At 34.3% G+C, this 23,838-nt stretch overlaps 1 protein-coding gene across 1 annotated transcript; it reads right to left on the bottom strand.

The window, feature by feature from the left end:
• Nucleotides 1-63: 63 nt before the first annotated feature.
• Nucleotides 64-18,645, bottom strand: LOC148610940 (salivary peroxidase/catechol oxidase-like). The gene is made up of 18 exons (XM_088590877.1): nt 18,496-18,645; nt 17,790-18,133; nt 17,498-17,615; nt 17,005-17,097; nt 14,147-14,274; nt 13,608-13,787; nt 13,334-13,376; nt 9,982-10,079; nt 9,393-9,491; nt 8,893-8,997; nt 5,909-6,097; nt 5,528-5,667; nt 4,830-4,996; nt 4,125-4,325; nt 3,476-3,648; nt 2,525-2,636; nt 1,688-1,763; nt 64-186 (listed from the first exon to the last, which is right to left on the bottom strand). The coding sequence occupies exons 2-17, from the start codon at nt 18,130-18,132 to the stop codon at nt 1,703-1,705; spliced, it is 2,250 nt and encodes a 749-aa protein (XP_088447003.1). The 5' UTR covers nt 18,133; nt 18,496-18,645; the 3' UTR covers nt 64-186; nt 1,688-1,702.
• Nucleotides 18,646-23,838: the final 5,193 nt, after the last annotated feature.

A 23,838-nucleotide genomic window follows, 5' to 3' on the forward strand; every position in this document is an offset into this window, starting at 1 on the left:
TTACTAAACCAGTCTAGCATTTCTCAACCCGAACCGTTTAATTAAATAAGTCGAACTCGTTGAAGCAGTGAACACTGTAAGGCAGTGATGTATTTTTATTCGGAAAGAGAGAGCTTACTAAAAGATGTGAAAGTTGAAGTGTTCATTATTTTCATATCGGCAGGTCATCCACATTGTCTTTCTTTCCTGAAATAAAATGAATGTAATAAAAATGTAGCCACTCAACTTATTCATTATTTATATGCACAATTAAATAAGTCGGTTAACTACACACATTAGTCTCTAATATTGTTCTGCGTGGTTGGTGAACAATTTTTTCTCCCTTACAAAAATAGTAAACATATAATTCCTTGAGGTCAATCGTTCAGCAAACATTTTAATACTTAGATAGACATCTCGTGGCTCTTGAATAGCCCTATCATCCTTGGTTGTACTATTCCTACGTTCTGTAGCGTATTTTTTAATTTGAATGTCGACCGTTGCGTTATCCTGAAGTCATTTTAGATGACTGTCTGTCAAAACATTCAAACTTAAGCCACCATAATCACAGAAATAAATCCTTAGATGCATGCCCATCTTAACTAGCTACATTCCTCTGTTGATATGAGCTTTATAGCTCAAGTGCTAAAAGTTATCATTAGACACCTATGTTTCAATTAAAGTGCTTAGTTTCTTAGGAATCTACATAGTAGTTCCAGGCACAAGTACATTAACGTAAACGCCTAAGTCTTGGAATACAATTTCGACAATTATCTGTGGTGCAGACAACATTAGCCATGCACTTTTAAGACCCTGGAGCACCTGTAGCACCTGCAACTCTATTATCTTTACACATGACCAAAATAGCCGTATAGAATGATTATTACAAAAAGAAATATCACAAGACCACAGACTGACACCATTCCCGAGAAATGCATAATCGAAATTCCATTGCCATGGTCTAAGCAAAATTTTATTTTTATTTGTCATCTCTGGGCTTCCGATGTCATGAGATTGTAACCGTAATAAAAATACACGATACAGTGAGTGATACATCGGAATGCTTTCGGGGGTTGGTGGGTTATACTATCCTTTTGTAAAATATTTGCCAACCAAATATGAGTGGCAAATGATAGCATAGAACCCTTTTCTTTATATAGGTTTCTTGATCGGATCCACTACCACATATTTATGAGTATTTGGATCCGCCAGGGTCTGCATGAAATATAAGAAGACAGCCTAACATTCCAATTATTTATAGCCTCGCAGGTTTTCATTTCTATCTATATTATGCGTTTAAAAATAAATAGACAATTTATATAAATCGACAGTGAACCACTGATTGCATAGAAATAAACAGGTACTGATAAGAGATTAGAAGACAACTATTTTCAATTGTTGTTAATACAAATGTACCATCCTAATTAATCAGCATAGTTAATTGGCAATGAAAGTTGTTTATTGTGTTTGTTCATTGGCGTAAATAACATAGAATTAAATTTGATATACTAGAAATACCTACAAAAATAGATCTAACTAACCGCATTTGAACCTATATACGGTATGCCATTGGAACTATTTTACTGCGGCAGTGTAAGATAATTGCAGATGCTACCAGGCTTTACAAATATATAAGCTCTGGTGACTGCTATATCTATTCTGTTCTTCGATCTAAATTGATAATAATGTATAGATATAATAAGCTTACATTGTTCGTGGTGTTTTATTCTTTCCATTTACTAAAGTCAATCTTAGGGAACCTTCTGTCGTCATCACACGATCGTCTGAAACAACCGGAAATAATGAAACGCATTGGAAGCTGGAGGTTTAGCGCGCTAAAAAAAACTGGTTTAACCCACCTTTCATTTTGGAATGCCTGTTTCGAGTCAGTACGATGATGTCCAACTTTCCGGTTTTTACCCTGATGTTGTCATTTATTATACGGATTTTCCTTTTGACTACTACCTAAGTTTTGTCAGTTTGGTAATTTTGTAATTACCCTTCATTTACAAAAATCAGAACAAAAATGCAGAAGGATTCAATATTGTGAAAGTCTATATTGTACTGAAAATCCGTACCAGGCGATCGATGTAACCGGCTACAGCTTGTAGTTAATGTTGTTTTTTTTTAATTTAAAATAAAATCGTTGCTTTTCTAGAATTCATATAGAATGGTTTAGTATTTCGTGTGCAATAAAGTAGAATGAGTGATTTGAGTCCTGATCGTTTTAAGCGTCCTCTGCTTTTCTAGAAACACCCGCCGAGTTGCTCATAAAAATTCAAGTCCGGGGTAGACGAAAGAGGAAAAGAAAACTGTGACACGTTGAACAAATCAGTTTTCATGGCGCAGATGGATACACCGTAGCGATCCACGAGTTCATGATGACGACCATCAAACTTCTGTAGTGATGACTTCAATCTCGTAGCATCAAAGCGTCAATGAACACATCGGGATTACGGAAGGTCTGACTATTTGTTGTTCAAACCAAAGCGCCTAGGGTATGAAGTCCATATCAACATATATATTATTCATAACTAAGTGCTACCTTGAGTTAGGTCTTTTCATTGCATTGGTCTGTAGTTTTTCCAGTCCCTCATCTCCATGAATAGTGCACATGACGGAAGATAGTGTTATTTTTCTTATTTCCTGTAGTTGTTCTAAAAACAAATAGGCGAAATTTTCAATTGGTGCCAATTCGATCAAGAGAATTATTGTGATGTCGTATCCAACTATTCAGTTCTTCATAAATGTTCAAACGATTAATAATTCTACAAATTCTACAACTGTTACCTCCCGTGATGGATTTGGCATCCTATTTCGATAGTTCTGGACTTGAGGAATTCTTGTATACAATTTATGGATTGTAAGATATATATTTGATTATAATGCTGCTGATCCTTGAAATACGTGTACAGTATATCAAAATTTGATTGGTATTATTATGTTTTATTTAGGGAAAGCCTGTGTTTGATCCGTTGTAAAACGAAAGCGTGCTTTAAAAAAATCATTTAAATATTAGATATTGACATAAGACCCATTTACAATTGAAAATTATTTTGAAACTTTTTATAAATATACAGACAAACAAGTACCCGGTATTTTAAAGTTTAACAGAAGGCGTAAATACTAACAGGATAATTAATTAGAAAGTGTGAATAACATAAATATAATCAGGAGTACTGAAGAACGCCACGGTTTAACGGATGATCATACTTTGTTTGTTCACGATAACCAATTGATGATCTTATTTATCATATAGATTTTCTTCATATTTTATCGATATTTTCAACATGAATTTAATTCTGTGATTGGTGGATTGATAAGTTGTGACGTTTTGGCGGGAGAAAGTCCTAGAGTGAAATTCCCGAATTTATTTCACAGTGTTAATTATCGAAATTTATTACACCGGAACAGTCGATAAAACGATGCTATCTTTATAATAAAAATGAATGGATAATTGACATTCGTGACAGTTGCAAAATAAGAAATCTCACACCTGAACTAAATCCTTCTGGTGGCGGTCTTTCATACCAAAATCTGTCACCCTGCTTTAGTAACTGAAATTGTTTCCCCAGTATACATGCAAAAGTTGGACCAATGTATGTAACATCCCCTTTCATGCGTCTTTCACACATTCCGCCAACGTACAAGTCGATATCATGTATACTTCTACAATTTATTGAAAAACACAAAGAATAAACAATAATTTGCATTAATGTTTATGTATGTTGGTTAATTTTACCAAAATAATTTTTACCAACATATTTGTTGCGTTGAAAATCATCATTATTATACCGTGTTTTTCTTCCGTTTCGTATTTTTATGTCACGGATATAAGAAAAGGCACTTTTCCTATAAAATATTAATACATTTAGATGAATCAGTTATTTTTAACACAATTCATTTAAATCCTAGCCCAATATCGGATGCACATACACGTACGGTGTTTCTCTAGAAAAGCAGAGGACGCCTATCCTACTGGTGCACCTGGTCCATGCTTCCAGTTTTTAGTGGAGTCCGAGTTGCTCATATACTGGTCTTCGTCCTTGGGTTACATTCTTTTAATTTCTGCCAGAATCTTGATTCCCTGGATTACTCTTCCAAAATGCAAAGAAGAAAAGTGTTATCACAACCATGGGTCCTACTTGTAAACTCGGGCTAATCTCTGTCGAGATAGAATATCTTTGAGTTGTCCAAAATCGTCCTGATTAGGAACACTGAGACCACAGAATTTCCTCCAAGCTGTATATGAAGGCAGGCCGTGATCTCTGCCCCGTTGAAGATTAAGGCTTGTCAAGTCGAGGCTGCTGTTGAATAGCTTGTTTCTTATGGCATCTTCGAACTCTCTTAAATAGAATACAGAAGAATTTAATAAACATTTGTTTTTTCCATCACTTAAAAACTGAGGCATTTTTTATTTGCGGAACCTTAAAAAAGTTCATTGTTACTTTTTTGAAACCTATTTCGACTTTTTCTTAGGCAAGTTCGACTTCTAAGTCACTCTAATCAACATGGTTGAAAAAAATACTTGATACTTGATAGGCAATCTAATACATTTTGTCTACAACTTTATATATAGGCTTAGTTTATATAGTTTTTAGGTGGTATTTGTTGACCTTACATAGTCATGGAATATCGCTACCACCTGTTCGTCTTTCGGTTCGTCCTGCGATACCTCAAAAAAAATCACAGATTTGAATAATTGTTGGCACCATCGTAGTTATAATGACAGAAATCATTAACTTTGGCTGTTTAATTCTAAATCTGTAAATGTTAACATGAAAATGTTATAAAAAGTACATGATTTTACTTTCACAATGATTGCATTTGCATTAAAATTTGTTATTTACCTGTCTGCCTTCTTTGAAGATGTTGATGTCATATATCTGACAAGATCCACAATCTTAGAGCCGGCTTGATCAACCAGTAAGTGAGGATTTTTCAACGTCTTTTCCATTGGGGTCATGTTGTTAGTAGTTCTGTAGTCGGAGTTCATATAACCTAGCTGTTTTGGCACCTTTAAGAAAAGCAAAACATTTAATTCGTTTTTTTGTGTGTGTGTTTTCTTGGTTTTCATCATGAGAGGTTAAGTTTAATACGATACATAGCATCCGGTCAGATATGTCTAACAGACAACATATTATTTACAACACTCTTTTCACATATAGATATGTTTTCTATATGCCAGGTTTTGTTTATACGTTAAAATTAATTGTAAACACGTCTAGACACTCTTCAACTCACCACGGTACACATCTAGACACTCTTCCACTTCCCATGGGATACGTCTAGACACTTACCATGGTATACAACCAACCACTCTTCCACTTGCCATGGTACGTCTAGACACTCTCCCACTTTCCATGGTACACGCCTAGACACTGTTCCACTTACCATGGTACATGTCTAACTTCCAATAACAAGGGTACATGTCTAGACATTCTTTCACTTACCATGGTACACGTCTAGACACTCTCCCACTTACAATGGTACACGTCTAGACACTTTTCCACTAACCATGGTACAGTTTAGACACTCTCCCACTTACCATGGTATGTCCAAACCTTAGAGCAGCGGTAGCAAATGAAACTCTAATGCTTGGGTCAAGTTTGTCGTCGTAATCATCAGAATAACCTTCGGTGAGTAAACCAAGATTGTACTTCTTGATTGTATCTTCAATAAATAAATCTGGAAAATGGGGAAAAGTTTTTTTAGTTCTGTCACGTTTCAATTTTTGAGTAAGCTGTTGACATATATTGTTTTAGTTTATTTTTCATATAGATATTTCATTCATTTCCAGAAGCGCATTTACATGGGTCTCTAACTAAGTCCACAGTTCGTAAGACAATAGTCGGTTAACAAAGAAATGAACGATTTTCCTATAAGTGTACTTAGAAATAGAAAGATATTTAAACTTTGCCAAACTTACTGTTGAACCACTCTTTATATGTTATGTGCTGTATGGTTGCTCCAACAATCTTCCGGGCCTCATTGAAAAGTTTTTCTGTACCCCAATCGCCATTTATCTCCTGTAATTGATCCACTATATAATTGTGGAATCTGACAAAAAGTAAGTGCATATATCCTAATCCAGGCTGCACGTTCACTCTTACATCACCTAGTATAAAAATAGATCAATTAGTTATGAATACTGAAATGCACTGGTTGTGAATGTGTAAAAAGTCAACTCCATTTTTTTCATTTTTGAAATACGTATTACCACACAAATATGAGGAGAAACTTATACAAAGGAATCATGTCGTGAACCAGACATACAAACAAAGCAAATTTGATAAAAAAAAATTGTCGAATGGAGAAAGAGTAATCACGGGAACCAAGGTTATAGCGGTAATCAAAAGAATGTAATCCAGGGGCAAAGACCAGACATGGAAAACAGACATACACAACAAAGTAACTAAAATCATACATACAAAGTAACAAAAGTAAATGAGCAACTCGGACTCCACTAAAGTCTGGGAGCATGGACCAGGTGCACCGGTAGGGTAAGCGTCCTCTGCTTTTCTAGAAACACCCGCCGAGTTGCTCATAAAAAGTCAAGTCCGGGGTAGACAAACGAGGAAAGGAAAACTATGACCCGTTGAATAAATCAGTTTTCATGGTGCTGATGGATACACCATAACGATCCACGAGTTCATGATGACGACCATAAAACTTCTGTAGTGATGACTTCAATATTGTAGCAACATAACCCTGTTCCAGAAGCCTATTTGTTAGAGTTCTAGCGCGATACAAAAAGTCGGCGTAGTTTCGGCAAGCTCTGGCATATGAGTTCTGATATGAACACTCCATACACAAGAGCCGAAGGGATGTTGCCACAGATGAAAGGAAAGTTGACAATTCTGAATGAAAAGTCATCACGTTTGTCGTAAAGTTTGGTCAATAGTTTTCCTTTACCATCGATTTCTAAGTGTAGGTGAAGATATGAGGCTGACTTCACAGTGTCTGTAGTATCTTTTATCTCAAGTTCTTTTGGGTAGATGCGATGTATCAAATCCCCGAAATTAGGATTGTTTAAAGATAACACGTCATCTATATAGCGGAAACTGAGATTGAAGGATCTAGCCAAATAATATTCTTTCTTTCTGATCAGATCAGCTATAAAGTCTGCCTCATAAGAGTGAAGGAATAGGTCAGCTAGTAAAGGAGCACAATTTGTTCCCATTGGAATGCCGACCGTTTGTTGAAAAACACGTCCACCACACTGGACAAATATGTTGTCGATTAAAAATTCCAGCATTTAGTAAACATTTCCTTTGTATATTTGGAAGATGATTTGGAATTATTTCTTACAAAGTATGAGGAATCTCTACCAAGAACTATATATTTGTATCTAGGTGTACCATCTTTTTTGGAAAAACAACGATGTATAATGTTTTTTAAGTCGGGATTTAAACTGAGTATGGGGAATAGAAGTATACAGTGTTGAAAAATCATAGGTTTTAATGCTATTATATTCAAATAATAGTCTTGAACTGATTGTCTCCAAAAGATCTTTTGAATTTTTCAGGATCCACATTGAATTAATACCACTACGGGAGTAACAAGTGTTGTGGTAGGACTGTAGACCCTCTTTGACAGTTGTGAGTATAGAAGTTAAAAGTTTTGAAAGAGGTTTGGTAGTACATTTTGTAGATCCAGCTATGAAACGTTGTTTGTATGGATTCTTGTGAAGTTTAGGAATCCAGTACATAGACGGTAAATCACAATCATCGTCCTTGGTAGAAAGACCAAAAAAGGATAGCACAGATTTATGGTTTTCCACAATCTCTTCTTTGGAAAGTGTGGTAGCAGTGTAGGTCTTATCACTGTTATTATTATCTACGTCTACCTCTGATAATAAACATTGGATACAAAACGTTTAGCAGACAAAAACAATGTTGTTTTGGGCTTTGTCTGCTGGTACGACAACATATTTGTCATGTATAGTAGACAATGTTACATCGGGGTCTTTGAAAACTGATGTAGTCTTTGCTGGGTTTGAGATACTATAAAATTTGCATTTAATTTCTTTAAACTCGAAAAGATTGAATCTAACAAATGTGTCGACAGTACTAGTTCAGGACCTCGTCCGTGGTAAGAGTTTCATGTCTAAAATGGAACATGAAAACTACATGTTACCTAATACATCCCAACCACAGTCGTCGGCACCTTCACATGTCTTTAAATAAATTGTTTCTTATCTGTCTGTAGAAAGTAGACTTCAGCATTTTCATCAGTTAATGTTCAGAAATGCGACATACCTGTATCTTAACCGACGGCTTCGCCATCTTCACAAGTAAATGAACAGAAATTTTACTTAATTGGCTCTTTACTTCTCACCATATTCATCAATAGGAAATTGTTAACTAACTGACTCGTGTCACTAGTTATCACTATCTTCACCAATTCATTGCAGAACTGTTACCTACCTGCTTAATTACAGTAATCGTCACAATCTTCACATGTCAATGTATAGCAAATTAGACCTACCTGTCTCTCCATCGTAGTCTTCACTGTCTTCACCATTGTATGTACAGGAATGTGAACTACCTGTCTCTCTATCGTAGTCTTCATTGTCTTTACAATTGTATGTACAGAAATGTGAACTACCTGTCGTCTCTTCATCGTAGTCTTCTTTGTCTTCACCATTGTATGTACAGAAATGTGAACTACCTGTCTCTTCATCGTATTCGTCACCGTCTTTACCAGCCAATGCTTATAAATGGTACCTACCTTCTTCCTGATAGTAGTCGTCACAATATGCACCATTCAGTGTAAAGAAATGGTACCTATCTGCTTTCTTGGAGTAATTGCTACCATCTTCACCAGTCAATGTATAGAAATAGTACCTTTCTGTGTCCTAGCAGTTGTTGTCACCATCTTCACCATTCAGTGTATAGAAATGGTACCTACCTGCTTCCTGGCAATAGTCGTTACCATCTCTACCGGTCAACGTACAAAAAGCTTCACCAGAGGTGTCTTTTGGAAGCATGTCGTCCCCTCTTACCTTCATCTTTCCTAACAATTAAAAAGGAAGACGTGAAGTATTTTAATTTCATATTCGTATTTAATGTTCAATTCATCTGGAAATACCAACAAACTAATCACCATTTTCGTCAAGACAGCTCCGTTTCTAGAAATAATCCATCCATATGGTGTCAAAAAAAAAACTTAGCTAACCATTCAACAAGAAAACACGGGTGACAATTTAACTTGAGATGAACCATCGATTTTGGTCTGACAGCTAGGTAACATTGAAAAGATCAGATGATCAAGATGTCTTGGCAATAAAGACGTAAGTTAGATAAGTTTATTTAACTTTCAATTAAGCAGTTGAAAAAAGAGTGTTATCACCCCAATTAGTCCCGCTTATTTGTCTGAATGAGAAAAACATACTTGATATAGTTAATTACCTCCTTCCCCGATTAATTCGTCAAGTTCCTCCTTAGAACTCCCATATACCATACTTCCGTCAATATAGGATGTTATGGTGTTAACTACTTGCTTCCCATCTAAAAAATAATGTCCAGTTATCTTTTTTTTTTTTTAGATTACCAACATTTGTAGTAAAATATCCTCAAAATAGATATGACAAACATTTTTGTATCTTTTACCCGTTCTTAATTAGAACAAATTCATAAGGGAAATGTGTATCCGTTAAACAACGGATGTTCACTTCGTTTTTTCACTTTGTCGCGAACGAATGGTAAATTGACTGTGAGTACGGTGATGAATTTACTTCATATAAATAATTTCAACCGTAATAAAAACAAACTTTATATATTTTTAAAACGACATATAATATATGATGTTAATTATGACAGCCTCAACTGAGAGGAACGGTGAATATGATCTTTATTAGATGTGTAATGGAGATACTCGACAGGAAACAGCTTAACTAGGAAATTACACCTTCAGTTTTCTTAAATCTAAATAAATCAACCTATGATGATGGAAGCTGTTACTTTAAAAAAATAAGTTTGTTTCCAAAATCCGATATACCTAGTGAACTGTCCGTTACTGGTGCTGATCGTACAAACTCCATGCATTCAGTGTTCAGTTCATCCCCCGGCGGTACTTGAATTGGTAGACATTCCTTCCTGAAATAAGTTATTAAAGAGTAATCAATGGAACCGAGATTCAAGCGGAAATCAAAAAAATATACTAATAATCCTAGGATAAAAACCAGACAGGGATAACATAAACACAACAAATAACATTAAATAACCAAAATAAAACGTACAAAGAAACAAAAGCAAATGAGCAACTCGGACTCCACCACAAACTTAGAGTATGGATCAAGTTCACCAGAGGGGTAAGTGTCCTCTGCTTTTCTTAAAACACCCGTCGTGTTGCTCATAAAATGTACGGGGTAAGCAAAAGAGAAAAGGAAAACTATGAGACGGTTCTCATCGTGCAAGTCTAACTGAATAGAAGTCGAGCGCGGTATAAAAAGTTCTGTCATAACGTAAGAGTTGTGATATGAAAAGGGATGTTGCCACAAATAAAAGAAAGTTGATAATACGGAAAGAGAAGTCATCGCGTTTGTTGTATTTCATGATGCTGATTTCATAGTGTCTGTAAGTGTCCATTATCTGAAGCTCTTTGGGGTAGATGCGACCATCTCCGTAACTATGATTGGTTAAAGATGATACATCATCTATATAGCGGAAGCTGAGATCGAAGGAGGATCTAGCCAATAATCCCTTTTTTGGATCAGATCAGCAATAAAGTCAGTCTCACAAGAGTGGAGGAATACCGGTAAGTCAGCGAGAAACGGAGCACAATTTGTGTTCCCATTGGCATGCCAACCGTCCGTTGAAAAACGCTTCCATCACACTGGACAAATAAATTGTCGATAAAAATCCAGCATTTTGATAACAACTTCTTCGGTATATATGGAAGATGATTTGGAATCGTTTTTACAAAGTATGAAGAATCTCTAGCAAGTACTAGATATATGTATCTAGTTGTAACGTCTTTTTTTAGTAACAACGATGTATATTTTTTTTGAGTCAGGGTTTAAACTGAGTATGGCGAATAGAAGTATAAATAGTTTAAAAATCATCGGTTTTAATGCTATTGTATTCTGATAATAATCTTAAATTGAGGGTTCCCAGATGATCTTTCGAATAGATTGAATTCATATCACTACTATATAGGAGTAACAGGTGTCGTGGAAGGGTGGATATCCTAGCTGCGAGTATAGAAGTTAAAAATTTTGAAAGAGGTTTTATGATACATTTTGCAGATCCAGCTATGTAGCGTTGTTTGTGTGGATTCTTGTGGAGTTCAGGAATCCAGTACATAGACGGTAGATCACAATCATCGTCTTTGGTAGAGAGACCAAAAGAGGATAGTACAGTTTAATGGTTTTCACTTTCTCTTTTTTGGAGAGTGTGGTAGCAGTATATGTCTTATTACTGCTATTATTATCTACATCTATCGCTGATAATAAACAGTAAGTGTATGTTGTTTTCGGTTCTGTCTGCTGGTTAGACAACATATTGGTCATGTATAGGTTACAGACCACTGATTCAACCAATGAGCATTTGGAACGTACGCAAAAATAGTCCTGCGCAGAAATTACCCCTGTTCCTCATAGTGCTGTGAAAAAAGTTCTCATCTTATTTAAAAAATTTAAACAGTTTCTGAAAGGAAAAACATTTCTGTACATTTTATAGGTGCATTTTGCTTCTTGTCATGTGAAGCCTAATCTCCATAATGGTTTCTAAATATACCCCTATCTTGTGAAAACACTTGGATTTCCCATGCTATTTATAGACCCTTCACTTCCGGTGACCAGTACTGCACTGCAAGTCTGCTAATCCCACATGCCATTCTGAGGATTGTGAGCTGACATATGTAGAATCATGCTGATATATAGTCCTCTGCAGGTTAAAGTTAAGGTAAAGTCCAGAGAAGCCATTGAATATTGTGAAATTAGCATAGAAGCCTATAAGAAGTGGAATTAGTGGTTTCTAGCCTGTATAGTAGACAATGTTTTTTCTACATCGGGGTCTTTGAAAACTAATGTAGTATTGAACCTCATTGACATACCTAAAACTTTCATACGTTTCAAAATTTAAGACTCCACAGCCTTTACCCACTCTGACAGTGAATCAATATCTTCTTGTCCTCGTTTTATCCATTTCCTTGTAAAGTCCTCCACGGTATCCATAAGAATTTTATAGTTATAATTCCAATTTACGGAGCGTGGTTCACGGTACATGGGACCTTCAGAAAGGACCTTATGGAGAAATTCGTTTTCTAAGATGATTAAATGTCCCTTAATGACGTTACCGGATCAATATTTTGCGATAACTGTCTGGTGGTTTAGCTTTAAAGTCCTCAATTTCGAGGTTCTGTAACAGCCTTTCATAATTGAAAATTTTGGATGCAATAGGTAAAGTATAAGAATGAGAAAATAAACGGTATTGATTTGTCTTTAAAATACAGTGTTTTTTTTGTGATGGATGATGTTAGCCAAATTAATTGCATCTATACTTTGTTGACAAACGGTGGTGGAAGAAATTATTTTTTTCTTCATCTTGACCTTTCACACAAACTGGTTTGAAGAGTCTGTGGAAACCAATATCCAAAATGATGGCCAAAAGTCAGTATAATTGTGAGGCAGGTTCAGAAACAGGAGTATCAAGACTTGTTTTGTAATGAATGTGTAGTAAAAAGACAGGCATAAATAAGAGTATAGTTCGAATGTGATGAAGGATACGAACTTTCATAGAGAGAACTGAATGGTCCTGCTGATTAAAATGTTTATTAACTGTCGGTAATTTGTTGGTATTTTCCCGAACGGTGACCGCACATTCGTTGTTTAATCGTTCTTGTGGTTCACCGACATATTCTCGATCGCATATGTTGCATTCTAATCCGCAGATTAAGTTTGTCAGTTTGCAACTTAAGTAATCATGACTTCTTGCGTGAAAGGTTTTGTTGGGGGTAAGGATACTAGCGAAGAAAGGGTCGGTTATTAGAATGTTGCATTTTTACATAGTACAATGTGGTCCGTCATCGTTGTAGTCAAATGCAATGTTTATCATTTAATGTCATAGAACATGGTTTGATTAGTCCAAAATAGTCAGAATTTTTTAACTTGAATAGATGGCGAACGTGCGATTGGGTACACTTGTAAATAGATATTGGGAGTAGAGTTTGTGAAAAATTCCATGCAAAAAAAAACTATTTTTAGGGGGCCGTACACCTGGCACGTCCGTTCTTGGATCTGTGTCTAGTTACTGTAATACTCTTATACTTATTACTGATGATTAGGTTATGTAACGAATGTGACAATGATATCTGCTGATCTTGACTTTACAATGAAAAAGCAATGTACCTGTCACCATCTTCACAGCAATTGATCGCTTCGTGGCTAATTTCTAAAAAAAAAATATATATATATGAATCATGATAAAAAGGTTTATTGTAATGAAATGGTTTCCTTCAAATAATTTTCAATTTTCACAGCAAAATACTATTTATGTACGCTATTTGACAAAATTAAAACCCGTGTCACCTTAATATTTAAACAAAATCTAACAAAAGAAACTCTCACGATGTTTGAACAATTGACCTTTGTCATTCGCACGAACAAAGCTGTCCGAACTAACCTTCGTAGGTCGGTGTCAGAACAAGGTCGTGGTCTATAAATTGACCCCAATTGAAGCTCATTAAAGTATTAAAACCCTCATCTCTAGATTCTTTGTCATCCGGGACTTTAAACATTTCGTTACTAATGGTTCTTGGACCAGGTAAATCTGAGTTGTCGTTGCTTTTTCTTGGAGCATCAACTTAAAAGTAAATATTACGAAAAAAATATTTTTTGCTTTTGCATACACATTACTTATAGAAGATTATTGAAATATTATTTAATGGATTATATTGCTAACTAATATCAGGATTAGTATGGTGATAAAACTAGGAAATAAATGGTTATTTGCTTTTCCAATTAAAGAACAATGGAAAGCTGATAAAAGTGTAAAAAAATTGGTTACAATAACTAGTTTGTAGATTTTGTATCTAGAGGAATTAACAACTTCTAAAAGTAGATCTTGCTAATGTACTCTTTACAAAGAACTTTGATTTATATCATTTTTACACCATGTCTGTATAGTTAAAGTAATCATAAGAAAACAAAATACAAAAATACCTCCATCGCTGTAAACTTCCTGTAGAAATCTGGGTTGTGTAGTAACAGCTGATCCAAGTGGTTTATTCTTGACGTTATTACATGTTCCGTCAATAGTTCGGTACTGGTTATCACATTCTGCTGTTTGTCTGAAGTACCAGGAAACAAATAAAATTGTGAATATGCGAAAGCTGTATACTGTTGGAATCTGGACGAATTTTCAGTTCTGAATATATATCACAAATTGACCTTCTAATATTTTATAATCAATTAAACTTATCAAAGACCCGTAAAAACGTTAAAATTCCGCCTGTCAGGTGTAACAGATTGTAAGTCTAAAAAACTTAAATAGTGAATTGCGCTCCTGCAGGGGGTAGAAAGTTTGTAAAACTTTGCAAGGAAGAATAAAATCATATGTTATTTTTGAGATAATTATCTAAACTGCATTTATTTTAGGTAAACAAACATTCAGAGCAAAAATGAACGTGTTTGTAAATGTTCAGATTTCTAAAAGTGTGCAGTAGTCACATTTTATTATTAAATTAAGTTCTTATTTACACAATATTCTATTCCAATATGTATTTCCTATAAATGTACACACGGTCAACAATTTTACGATTATTTGATAAAATTTTCAGTACAAACGAAAAAGTTACGGCTTTTTGAAAATGTCTCAAGAAATGTCTGAATTCGATATTTTCTGCGTTTGTTGAGAAAACTGCATGCTCCAACGTAATTCTTTAATCAATTGGCAATTTCTACCATGAAACTTTGTACTTGTACATGCACTTATGAACACACGTATTTCATTTTTCATATTTTTGGAGTTGAAATAAATAAAAATCGAACTAAACAAATGTCTAACAATTTGTCCAATTTTCACTTTTTGAACGTTTCGAAACGTTTTCCGTCGATCGGAACATGGAGGAAATATATATTTCACTCTTTAGATAACCTGAATCGGACACTTAAACTCGCCTCTGCAATTAATTACTAGTATGTAACATGTAAACGAAAGAGACAAATGAAAAAGAATGAAAGTAGATAATGGAGTCACAAACATTTTTCATATCAAAAAGCGCAAATGAGCAAAAAAAAAGGGGGGAAAAAGGATAAAAAAAGAAGAAAAGACAGTATTTTAACGTAGGTGCCGTAGAATCACCAATGGAGTTCTAATAGGCCGCTGATTAAAGCCTGATTTTCTGATAAATAGAAATCGCAGTATTATATTATGCTACTGGTACATGTAACATGAAATCATAGATCAAAATACACATTTTAAATTATTGTAAGTAATAACTGAAATGTTCCCTCTCTAGACAGAGAGTGCATATATGTCACGGTTAATACATGTACAAATAAAGACTATTAAAATATTCTATACAACGAACAATTTGAAATCAGTAGCAGAAGGTATAAAAGAACAAAGACTTCCAATTGTAGAGACTCTAAGGCGGATCAAGAAAAAACTGGTCCGATCCAAAGATATTGTAAAAGGTCCAGGCCATCATTTACTCATTTCTGCCATAATATAATGCACACCAAATATTTTCAATATGCACCCGGAACTTGAATACGCCACACGTGTACATGTGTACATGTAATAACATATTTGAAACTATTTTATAGCTGTGGCTACATTACATTGTAAAAGATATAATATTTCAATAATCTTCTATAAGTAATGTGTATGCAAAAGCAAAAAATATTTTTTTCGTAATATTTACTTTTAAGTTGATGCTCCAAGAAAAACATCGATTTTTTTGCTTTTCAAGAAAATAAGATGAATGAAACTAACAATTTTCACCCCACACACACAGCCGCGCGGTCCCCGAGATCAATGCAGTCCCTTGTTTGTCTATTGGACAGGGTATGTTAAGTGTAGCTAAGTTCAGAGTTCATATTCAGGGTTACATTCCACGCTGTGGTACACATGTATGTCGAATTCCTAAGAACTGTTTAAGATATTTTGAATCACATAAAATATAAAACTACCAATCATATAATTATTGCTTATTTCCCCATACTGAACACATGTTCCAGTGAGCGAGCATACATTTAATTCTTCTTTAAAGCCGAAACGAAAAGTGTTGCCAACATTGAGTAACAAACGTTTAATTCCGACGTTACCATATATGTTGCTTGTTTGTTTTGTTTTGTTCGTTGGGGTTTAACGTCCGAGCAACAATATTTCAGCTACATTCAGGCGATACCATATATTTTGCAATAGCGTGCGTAACGTCTACAATCCTTTATTGTAACTTATACGAAGTAATAAAGTCAATCACAAGTATCAATGATGTGACAATATGGGCAAAATATAAGTACATCTTGCCTTACACCAAACGGGCAGTATAAAAGTATAAATTACCTTACAACAAACAGCAAAATAGAAGTGCATCTTACCAAAAACAAATGGCAGTATAGAAGTAAAGTTTGCCTTACAAAAAACGGGTAGTATAGAAATATTTCTTGCCTCACAAGAAACGGCAAAATAGAGGTACATCTTGCCTAAAAACGGACGGGCAGTATAGAAGTACACCTTGCCTTAAAACAAACGGGCAGTATTGAAGTACATTTTGCCTTACAACAAACGGGCAGTATAGAAATATACACATGTATCTTGCCTCACAAACAAGAGACGGCAATATAGAGGTATATCTTGCCTTAAAAAAAGAACGGGCAGTATAGAAGTGCACCTTGCCTTAAAAACGAACGGGCAAAATAGAAGTTTAACTTAAAACAAATGAGCAAAATATAAGTACAGTTTATCTATAAATGCTGATGTTAGTTACTAATAATGCCTTCCATTTGATACTATATTGATGGTTGATGGTTGATACTATATTGATGGTTTCCGATAGGTAGAAGATCTATACCTTTTCTGTCTCTTGTGTGTTTGTGGTAAGAGTTCTTCCCATGCCGCTTTGTATTCTTGGTCTTTAGCAAGCTGAGTTAAAGGCTTCCCAGTTCTACAACAAATATGAAACAATCTTATAGCATTTATCCTCTGCAAAATCATTTGATGACAGAAAATCGTTAGTCTGTATTAATACTTGGATTTAAAATCAGAACAGTTTTTTAATTAATTTTATTCATTTGAATTAGCATTAAATTAACTTAGATTATTTCAGACACAATTCACTCGTTCATCAGATTTCAACAAGAAATTTATCAAGAGTTAATTATCACTTAAGAATTGGTAAACAAATGGGATAAGACATCAGTTGTATACGTGTACATATAATAGTTACAACAAATATGCATACATGTACATACAATAGTTACATTAATTACGCATATATGTACATACAATAGTCACATCCAATATGCATACATGTACATACAATAGTCTTCCTAAATTATACTTACTCTTTAGTTAAAGTCCTTTTGGCTGTTAACAACATGTCTCCAACATTTAGTATCTGTCTCGCCCTCTGTGATAGTTTAACATTTCTGAACCTTCCTTTCTTTTCTTTTCTACTGAAACCTGAAAAGGATTTTTTTCTATAGCCTTATGAACTTATAATAAAAACCCCAGATATTTAGAATAACAATTCTAAAACAACTAAATGAAGAAAATCATGTCTAAAAACAATTATGAATAACTTAATTGTATGACCATATCACTTATCCAGAGTAGTAAACAATAAATAAATCTTGCCTGAATGCCTAAAGGGTTCCCTTTTCTCTTTTCCCTTATTTTCTAACGCCTCTTCGAATGCCTTTCTGGTGTTTTCTCGTGCAACCTCCACTTTTCTTTTCTTCTCTTCTGCCATCTTTCTGTCTTCGATCATCGATAACATTTCATCTAACGTGTCAAATTCTTCATCTGTCATACCAGCCTTTTCCTTAAATCCCTTTTTTTCGTTATGAGATGATGACAAGATTTGTTTTAAAGCGTCTACCTCATCTTCGTTGAAATCTTCATCGCTAACAAAACAGTATATTTGAGTAGACACCGAGGCTACAAGGAAGACTGCTAATAACATCCTATATCGAATCATGCTGAAAAAATATTATATCATATAACTTTATGAAGATGCCGAGATGATACAAATACTTACGACAAGCTTCAACTACCAGATTGTCAGTGAGTTTCACCGAAAGCCTCCTTCAAAGGTCTGCTTACGTAGAGAAAAGTTTTATTCAGTTTTCAAATCAAGGTTAGATAATTAGGTTCTGATTAATTTTATAAGTTTGAAGACCATATACGAAAAATTATCTGATTAAGATCGAATGTGATGTCCTCGGTTTTACTTTTCAGTTACAATATAATGAATAAAGATCTATCAATGATATCAATTGATAATAAAAAAGAATTCGCAAATAAATACACTAAAAATTAGAAGGATAACTTTTTTTCTTACCTTTCTTTCCCAACATTAAAAAATTGTCCTATTGGTATTTTGTTTGCTTTTATACTATAAGAAAATTGTATATTTTGTCAACATCACGAAACCATATTTAGGATAAAAGAAACTAAATAGACCTAGAATTACACTGTAAATATTAATTAGGTGTTTTGAATGAGATATTATGAGGGCGCAGTGAAATGGTGGAAGAAACTGGAGACACTGAACAAAGAATACCCATTTAATTTGGTAAGATAAAGCTGAGATTGCATTTTTTAAAATAAACTTTCTTCAGTCTTTATTCAAGACTGCACGAAACATTGGAGTATCAGTTTTCAAACTTTTGTAGATATTAAGCACCTATCCCCAAATCGTCGCAAATCTGACTTTTTATTTGCGTCATTCGGTGTGAAATCCCTATATTAAACACGAAATATGAAGTATGGTATACTAATATGGTAATATAGTGTAATTGGTATACAGTAAGTTTAAAAACTTAACACAGTTTAAAAAAGTACAAAATTATCTGACTAAAAAGTATTTCTGTTTTAGTTGCGTGTGAATTTCTTATCAATTACTGTTTCTCTCATTGATAAAGTCGGTTCATTTGTTTACCTTGGCTTGGGTTGAAATGAAAAAAGTATGATAAAATATAGACTCGTCTGAATATAGCTGAAATATTGCTACTCGGACGTTAAACCCCAACAAACAAAGACAGAAAATTGTATACCAAATTGTAAGATGATGTCAGTTGTTACAGGTAAAAGAAGTTGACATTTGTACTTGACGATAAACTATCTACTATGAAGTACATGTACTATAATAACTCCACAGATGTGTGTAATATGGTCGTCTAAATAACCCTTGTCGATAGACTTTTCCAAAGGATACTCAGCAATTATTAATAAAGAATAACCAGGCCAATTAAATATTCTAACGAAGCATTGGATTAGCAGATAAGTGACATCTCGCGACTCCTGTGTGCAGAAATTGCACTAAAATATTAAGAAACGTCATTGATGTATAAGAATGGAATCAAAATTATTGAGGCAATGACTCAACGAATTTTTCTTAAACTGCAACCATCATTTTCAAGTTGCAACAGATGGTTTCAGGCGTTGTTAATAATGGAAAGACCCTTTAAATCGTGTAAATTGTGGGACTGTTGACAATTTTGTGTTACATATACTTCCGCGAGGTAGGGCTTGAGGTCGAAAAAAATAATTGATTTCCTCGCGAAAGTATGGTGTACCAAGAACTTCAAAAGTATTTTTATTTGCATGTGTTACAAAGTAATAAGCATATGCTGAAAATAATGTAGCATATGCTACAATATTGAAGCATACACTCTGTTTTTTTCCTGCGAAATACTGTAAGATTCAAACATGATTTTTATAGCTTATATTCCTAGTTTAACATATGTATTTCATTAGGGTCATATGTTATTTTTCGTGTATTGAAAGAATTAATTATATATGTTAACGCATACGCACTTTTTTAATGTATATCCCTATATGATTTGTCAGTAAACGCTTATTTTATAATTTGCTCCTCCTATCATGAGGTTACATTAATGAGCAGACCGACCGCCTGTTTAATGAATATGCATAAAACTTTTATTTTGCCGCATTTGCAGAAAGATATTTGTTACATCCGCTACGCATTCGCAGTGTGTCTATGTTCACTATTTTTGCAGTGGACATAAAACAATGAAAACAGTACCTGCGAAATTTATTTTTAACACTTATCATGAAACGCTTATTATCTTTTGGGACGGCAAAAAATGATACCCACGAATATGTGGACAGAAACCGCAAAAATCACATGTTTACAGAATGCAGCGTTTTATTAATGAGCATGCAGCAAAGTCAAGATATACTATAGCAACAAAAGAAAAACCCTGAATAAAATCTTTAAGGATTGGGACCAAGAAAAGATAAATTTTAAATTCTGTATACACCTACTAGGAGTTTCTACCTTAAGTTCTGATACTGCAGTCATTTTTGAAACTGGCAGACATCAATTTTACATAGATATACATTCTAACCCAACTGTCTTTGTATAGGTATAGGTTAGAACTCTGTCCTACACAGTTACTTCAAAGTTCTTATAATGAATACAAGTAAGATGGGGATGGAAAAGATAACTTGTGGTACTCTCGCATACTATTTTTAGTTAAAAAATATACATAAACCTCACAGAATGTGCAAAACTAAGCAAAAATTATAAAGAAATGTCTGAACGATTACTTCCTAATACATTGGAGATCAGTCAGAGATTAACCACCAGAACACATGAAACTAGACACTTATTTTACATATAAAACTATTTTTGTAATCCCCGGTCAGTAAAAGCCATCGATTTGTATTAACAAAATTAAGAATAAGTAACCACAAACTGAGAATAGGAACAAGTAGGCACAAGTGTAAGACAAATACCTTCGGAAAAGCTGTTCAACTTCCTCGGTGTGAGAGACTCTGCCATAAATGTGAAGAATCTGTCATAGAAAATGAGATACATATTTTACTTCAATCATCCAAATATAGGGAAAAACATATCTTTCTAGAAAAAAATATTTCTTAAATTTCATAACTTAAAACATTTAAGCCATGATCAACTTTTTGCATGGCTTATGACAAGAGATTATTCTCGACCTCTGTAATTTTATTAAACACCGTGACGTAGAATGAAAAGCTATATATACAAAACTGTCGTATAAACTTGTCATATCTAATTAAATGGCCATTTTATAAATCTGGCTCTCAATTCATTTCTTGTAATGACTAAAATGTTTTTGTAGTGATTTTAAACGGAATGGATACACTACCAGACATATTTGGATATTATCAATATACTTTTTTTTTATTTCCGCTAGAATCTTGGTTCCCTTGATTGCTCTTTAATTGACAATATTTGTTTTCCTTTTGTTAATACTCTATACAGACAGGTTGTCGGTATTCCAATAGGCACTAATTGTGCCTCTCTCATAGCCTATTTGTTTCTGAACGGTTAAGAATCACATTTCATGGCTAAACTGTTTAAAGATCCTTCAAAACATATGTTGCATGAATTCAATAACACTATTAGACATCTTGATGATATTTTGGCCGAAAACAATGTTCAAGAAATCTGTAATGTTGTGTTTTGGGTCTTACAGTGGAATATAAGTTATTTTATTGTCTCTGTTTATCTTGCTTTCATGTTTTTTTTCTGTTGGGTGCTCGCTTTTGCAGGTGTTACTTTGCGAGGTACAGGGACTCGGTGGAATGAACCTTAAACAAACCAATATCACTTTTAGTTTTCATCTTTACTCTTGTCACCAGCTAAGTCATATATAAAATAATAATCATTAATAAAAGTTACAATAATAAAGATAATATATCAATCAATTTATCGTGTAAACATTAAACATAAATTAACATTGATAAAGACACTAAATTTGAAAAGTCGTTAATTTATTCTTTTAAATACTAGGTTACTGGGTTAAATACAACTTTGTCTTTGCTCAAATTGATTAGCTATTTTAAAGAAAATACTTTTACCTTAAAATGAATATTTTAACAAAATAAATTATATAAAAATCATCCAAAATGTGATCACGCCAAGGCACTTACACCCCATCGCATTATTTGCCCATGTCTCAAGTCAGGAATATCTGGGCTCTGTTTGTCTTGTTTCGTTTTAACCTTTAGTTTATTTTTTATGTTATATGAGTATATAGGGGTAATTCTTTCGCTTTACATGTGTTTAATGATGTTTTGGGGCCTACCCTGTGGTGTGACCTCGTCATTCATTGAAGACAAATTGGTGACCTTGGGCTGAAATTTTCATCCAGGTGGGGTTGCTGTCTCTTTGTCATATTCACCATACGTAAATTCATTTTTTCTAGAAAGATAAATTTCTGTCTGTTGGTGTTCCACAACGATCTGTGTGGGGAACAAAGAAATATTGTATGTTCTCCAAACCAATCGGCCAGATATGCAAACGCCATAACATGAGATATCATTGCTACGCGGACGACACAAAGGCGTACCTGGTGATCAAACCTTCGGACAACTGGACCAACATAGCTACTTGCAAGCTTGGAAGGTTGTCTTTCTGACATTAGTGCATAGATGAAATCAAACATGCTCAAACTGAATGAATTATTTTCACCACAAAGCAACGCTCCAAGGAATTTACCAACTGCAGTATTAGATTTGATGGCTATATTGTTAACGAGGCTTCTGTAGTAAAAAACTTCGGTGTCTTCTTCGATAAAAATCTAAATATGGAGCAACAATCAGTGCAATTTCAAAAACATGTTTTCTTCAAATTCGGAAAATTGGACGAATTCGATCATATATAACGAACGATGCGCGTAAGACATTGGTCAACTAATTGATAACCTCCCGCCTAGACTATGGGAATGCACTACTTTTTATGAGCAACTCGGCGGGTGTTTCTAGAAAAGCAGAGGACGCTTACCCTACCGGTGCACCTGGTCCATGCTCCCAGTTTTTAGTGGAGTCCGAGTTGCTCATTTACTTTTGTTACTTTGTATGTATGATTTTAGTTACTTTATGTTCTTTGTTGTGAATGTCTGTTTTCCATGACTGGTCTTTGTTCCTGGATTACATTCTTTTGATTACCGCTATAACCTTGGTTCCTTTGATTACTCTTTAAGGTATAAATACGAACATTAAATCAAAACTACAGCGAGTGCAGAACACAGCCGCACGTTTAATTTCTCAAACACGGAAGCACGATCATATTACGCCGGTAGTAGTCTCCTTACATTGGTTGCCTGTTAGATTTCGAAGCCAGTTCAAAATTCTGTTCTACACGTACAAGGCCCTTAATAACTGAGCGCCTGTTTATCTTCAAGAACTTGTTTCAACCAACCAGAACTTGGAGAACAGAGAACATGTATCTTCTTAACACCCCACGAGTAAAAACAAAAACTTTTGGCGAACGCTGTTTCGACAAAGCTTTATGGAACGATCTCCCACTAGCCTTTCGAAACGCGGAGACAGTCAGTGTTTTTAAGAGACTCCTAACGACTCATCTTTTTAGAGTAGCCTGCGGAGAGAATGCTTAACTGTGATCCCTAGGGTATATAGTACTGTGATATATTTAGGTGCTTTTTGGTTTTTATTTGAACTGTTTATGTATATATATTTATACGTATGTATATGTATCTATGACGTGTATGTGTGTTTATATGTGTATGTGTGTATGTGTATGTGTTTGCTTAGTATGTTTTATTGTCTTCTAATAATGACTCTTAGATATCTTAATGTGATAATTCATTTTCATAATGGTTTTTTTTTCTTTAAATCTCGATTCTATATATTTTTAAAGGTATAAATTAACTCT

Source organism: Perna viridis, chromosome 7 (assembly GCF_037379345.1).
Source record: "Perna viridis isolate PV_CMFRI_1.1 ecotype Kerala chromosome 7, ASM3737934v1, whole genome shotgun sequence".
Classification (NCBI taxonomy): Eukaryota; Metazoa; Mollusca; class Bivalvia; order Mytilida; family Mytilidae; genus Perna; species Perna viridis.

Bases quoted from the DNA above. Each gene is read 5' to 3' on its own strand.
- LOC148610940 (XM_088590877.1), bottom strand. From the start codon at position 18,132: ATGATTCGATATAGGATGTTATTAGCAGTCTTCCTTGTAGCCTCGGTG. The intron at 9,492-9,981 runs GTATATCGGATT...ATTATTTTTTAG, and splicing joins AGTAACGGACAGTTCACTAG to ATGGGAAGCAAGTAGTTAAC. The intron at 4,997-5,527 runs GTAAGTGGGAGA...CTTTTCTTAAAG, and splicing joins TAAGGTTTGGACATACCATG to GTGCCAAAACAGCTAGGTTA.